Source organism: Tupaia chinensis, unplaced genomic scaffold, assembly GCF_000334495.1.
Source record: "Tupaia chinensis unplaced genomic scaffold, TupChi_1.0 Scaffold000132_1, whole genome shotgun sequence".
Taxonomy (NCBI): Eukaryota; Metazoa; Chordata; class Mammalia; order Scandentia; family Tupaiidae; genus Tupaia; species Tupaia belangeri.
In genome coordinates, this window is record NW_006159601.1 from 824,454 (window position 1) to 828,765 (window position 4,312).

A 4,312-nucleotide genomic window follows, 5' to 3' on the forward strand; every position below is an offset into this window, starting at 1 on the left:
CTCTCCTGCGCCCCTGCCACAGCCTGTCAGAAACGGACAGCCCTTCCCCGAGGACAGACATGAGCGGGCTCCCCCTCCTGCCCCAGAGCCAGGCATCCGCCCCTCCCCGGCCCTAACCTGCCACTTGCCTGCCCCATTCGGGGCTCAGGCCGACACCTCTGGCGAGTTCCCTGTTGCAGGTGGGAGTGGAGATAGGCGCACACGGCAGACACGGTTCAGCCCGTCCCGTCAGGGACATGCGATGCTTCCCTTTGCTTACGGCCTCAGCTCTTAAGCCCACCACACGCCACCTTCACCTCCCGGCAGTGCTGTCTGAGCGCAACCCCCCGCTGCGCTCCAAGGCACCCAGCGAGCGCGTCGTTGGGCGGCAAGGGCTGTCACACGGCTGCCCGCGTTGGGAGCACTTAGCACACCGGCCGCGCTCCAGCTCTTCCCAGGAACACTGGAGTGTCTCCTCCAGCCCGTTCACAGCACCCAGGAGGTGCGGCCTCCACGCCTGGCTGCAGCAGCGGGGCTAAAGCTGGGGCTCTGGGTGACGCCGGCGCTGGCCTGCACCTGGCTGCGAGTAGACTGTAAATAACCCGCGAAGAACGAAGCAGCAGCTTCCAAAGCTCCCACTGCGTACATAGCCGTGGGCCAGTATTCAATGCAGGGGTGAAAGGGGGGTGCCGGAAGCTGAGGTTTCATCAGGGAGTGGGGCCGCGCGTGCTGTGCCGTGAGCGGGCCGCGTGCGTGTCGTGGGCGACATGTCCGAGCACTCTCCAGCTGTTCTTACTGCCTCAAGCCGCTGGAAAGGATGACGGCTTCTGCCCACAGCTCGTTAGACTTACTGCTCAGGGGAGGGGGAGGCTCTCCCTCCCCACTGCACCTCACAGCTTTGTCCGGGGACAGCCAGCCCAGAAGGCGCTCAAAGAGTACACAAGCAGGATCCACTTCTGCCTGTGGGTGGGGGAGACGGGACGGCGGGGACGGCCCGGAGACTGCGGCGCAAGTGACACGGCCGCGTGCCAGCAGGCTTCCGGCTCCATCTGCCTCAGCGAACGCAGGTGGAGGGGGCAGCATGGAAACAGCGACCATGGCTTCCCCGAGTCAAGGCATCGATTCGATGCCAGTGGCTTTCGTCCGGTGAATCGGGAGACAAGGAGTCTGGCACACAAAACGTGTCATTCATGGACAGCATTTGAAGTAAATGCTACTTCTTAATTTTTTTCGTTTATCATTATCATTTTTTGATTTGCTGTAGGACATGTGTATTCACCAGAGAGAGAGAAAGTGAGAAAGCAAGCCGCCAGGTCTGGGACTCGATCCGCAGTCAGCCATGTGGGAGTCTGATGCCTTAACCACCATGCCACCTGCAGTTCCGAGTGTTTTGTTTTGTTTTGTTTTGTTTTTTGAGAGATTTTTTGCTATAGGGCACGTGCGCTCGCCAGACAGAGAGAGAGAGAGAGAGACAGAGAGACAGAAAGTGAAAAATCACCCCCCGGGGGGATGGCCACACCGCAATCCCTTCTCCATTCTCCTCTCGGGATCTTGGGCATGCATGCACACGCACCCGGCATGAGTTTTAAGCCACCAGGTCCGGGACACGAACTGTGGTTGACTACGTGGGAGTCCAGTGGCATAGCCATTACGCTAACTGCTGGTCCCCCGAGTGTTATTTTTTGACTGTCGGATGTTTTCTGCTCTTCCTGATCACTTTGTGGGGGAGGGTCAGGGAGCCGCTGGTGTCTGGAAGGCTCTGTGGTCCCTTAGTCGCTCTGGCCGCCCGGCACCAGCGCCCTGCCTGCTCCGGAACATTGCTGCCACCAGGAGGCAACCTGGGCTCCACGGATGAGTGATCATGTCCCTTCTCTTCTTTTCCAGCCGAGGAAGCAAGGATGAGCATCGCACGCCCAGGCGCTCCCCAGTCACCCGGGGACGCCCTCACCAAAGAGCGATTAAAACACGAAAACGAAAATACATAGTATTTGCACTTTGTACTTTAAATGTAAATTCACTTGTAGAAATGAGATATTTAAACAGACTGTTTCATTTTGTGAAAATGGAAGGCTGGCTTCAGAAAATTAATCACATACAATGTATGTGTTCCTTCCGACCTTTGACCTGTGCGTGGGGACAAGCTCTGAACCTGGTGAGGCAGAGTCCTTGCCCTCCCACATGGGCTGTGGGCGCCTCAGTGACCGCCCCGCTGTGCAGCCACTGGCCTCGCTGAGCCGTTTCCGGGAGGTCAGTGGCGTCCGGCCAGCCCCACCGCGCCGCCTTCCTGAGGGGCCGTGTCCCCGGATCTCATGAGATGTGCCATGCTCTGCAGGGGCCCACACACGGGGTCGTGCAGCCCCTGCAGTGCCGGGTAGATGCAAGCGGGGCCCCCAGGACCGAAGCCACCAACGCCTTCGCCGGGACGGTTGGTTCAGACACCTGCTCTTCCAGGTCAAGCTTCTGCCGGAGTCGCGCCTTGACCTAGGTTAACTGTGCTAACTCGCCACAGAACTGTCCCTGGTGCCGGAGGCGGTCGAGAAGGGGCCCACCCGCAAAGGTGACAGGCCAAGCCGGGCTCCAGCTCTTCCCCAACACGTGGCCATGACCCGGTCCACTGTGGGCCCCGGGGCCATCGGAAAGCGCCATCTTTGCCTGACAAATTATGAACTGCCTCCCTGCCTCCTTCAAGGAGGCGTGACCACGACAGGTGTGCCTGGCACTCAGAGATGCGCTTGTGTCCCTGGTTCTGTCCCTCCCAAGTCCCACGAGGGTGTGAGGACTTGCCAGCAGGAGACCCGTCCACGGATACTGAGGACACCAGGGTCGGGGGCATGCCAGACCGTGAGCAGGGCTGGCCGAGGCTCAGCCAGGCCTGGGCCCAGGGCGGGCACCACACGTGGGACTCATGGAGCCCTCAGAGGACAGTGAGCTGGGGCCAGGCCCTAGCCCACACCACCAGGCCACGTAGTGCTGTCCGTGGACACACGATGTGGTCGAGGCTTCCTGCATACCCGCCTGTAGGTGTGAGCCACGTGTGCGCCAGCTCTGTGTGACACAGTTAGGGCCTGCATTTTGGATGGTCTTCCATGGTTCTGAACTTTGGATTTAATCGTTTTTCTTAGATTACAATAAAATACGCTGCCCAGGCTCTGTCTAGTGTCTTGATTGCCCCTGAATGTCAATGCGAACCTCATAGGTACTTGTTCTGAGCCTGCCTGCCCATGGGGAGGGAGAGCAGGGCCTGGCCCAGAATCTGAGCCCTGGCCCTGTCCCTCGGTGCAAGCTCAGCCAGGCTGTGCTCCATCCCCTCCGAGGCCGGGGTGGAGGCGGCCTGCAGTCCCTGGGCGAGACTGCAGGAGGAGACGTGCGTGGCCCGCACAGGAGCCTGGTGGCGCTGGGCACCGTGTGTGCTACACGGAGAACACCCAGTGTGAATGTTATATGTGAGTCACATCCTGGAAGCCTTGGGACAGCTGTTCCCCCTCCACCCCCAGCCCCTCGGCCAGCATCAGGCTGCTCACCTCCGAGGCCCTACTTCATTCAGAATCATCTGGTCCCTCCTGATAAGCCCTCCGTCACACCTGCCGTCTCCTTTCTGCTCAGACCAGAGCGACCCCAGGCTGAGGGTGCCATGCAGCAGAGCCAGCTCTGTGTGCGGAGCTGGGCGGGAAACAGCCCCCAGGAGATGCCTCTGGAGAAGGTGGACCTGCACGGGCCTGAGCGCTCAGAGGGCAACTTGCTCGGACATCTGGAAGAGCTGGGCCACCACAGGGCTGGTCCCAGTGAGGGTGCCTTCCTCCCCTCCCCGCCCGCCCTGCTCTTGGGCTTGACGGCCTTCCTGCACTCTTGCCAATGCCCCGGTGGGAACTGGCTTTTAGAAACGTGCGGACTCACTCATAAACCAGGCACATAAATATCGCACCCACATTCCTCTCAAATGATCAGAACGGAAGACGTCAGCCTTTGGGGGTGGTGTGCAGAAGTGACTGACGGTCGGAAATTGTGCACATCGCAGAGACAGACTGTGAGCCAAGCTTGGAAGCCTGTGATGGCGGTGCTGGTGCTGGTGGTGATAGGGAGACGAGGGTGACGGCGGTGCTGGTGGTAATGGTGCTGATGGTGATGGTGGTGATATGGGTGATGATGGCGGTGGTGCGGTTAGTGATGGTGATGGTGCTGGTGAGGATGGTGATGGTGATGATGGTGAGGATGGTGGAGGTGGTCCTGGCAAAGAAGGGGTGGGAGGAGCAGAAGGGAGAAGAAGAGGAGAAGAAGGGAAGAAACCGCCCCCACACACACACACAATGTTTCTGCTTATGCTTCATCCAGTGAA

General features: G+C 59.8%; 1 protein-coding gene across 1 annotated transcript in view; it reads left to right on the top strand.

The window, feature by feature from the left end:
- The window catches only part of SMOC2 (SPARC related modular calcium binding 2), a gene marked incomplete at its 5' end in the record, with an annotated part of 150,027 nt that extends 148,070 nt beyond the window's left edge, over positions 1-1,957 (top strand). Inside the window, one exon of the mRNA XM_027770418.1 lies at positions 1,864-1,957. Coding sequence (XP_027626219.1) covers positions 1,864-1,881 — 18 coding nt within the window. The remainder of the gene's footprint in view (positions 1-1,863) is intronic.
- Positions 1,958-4,312: the final 2,355 nt, after the last annotated feature.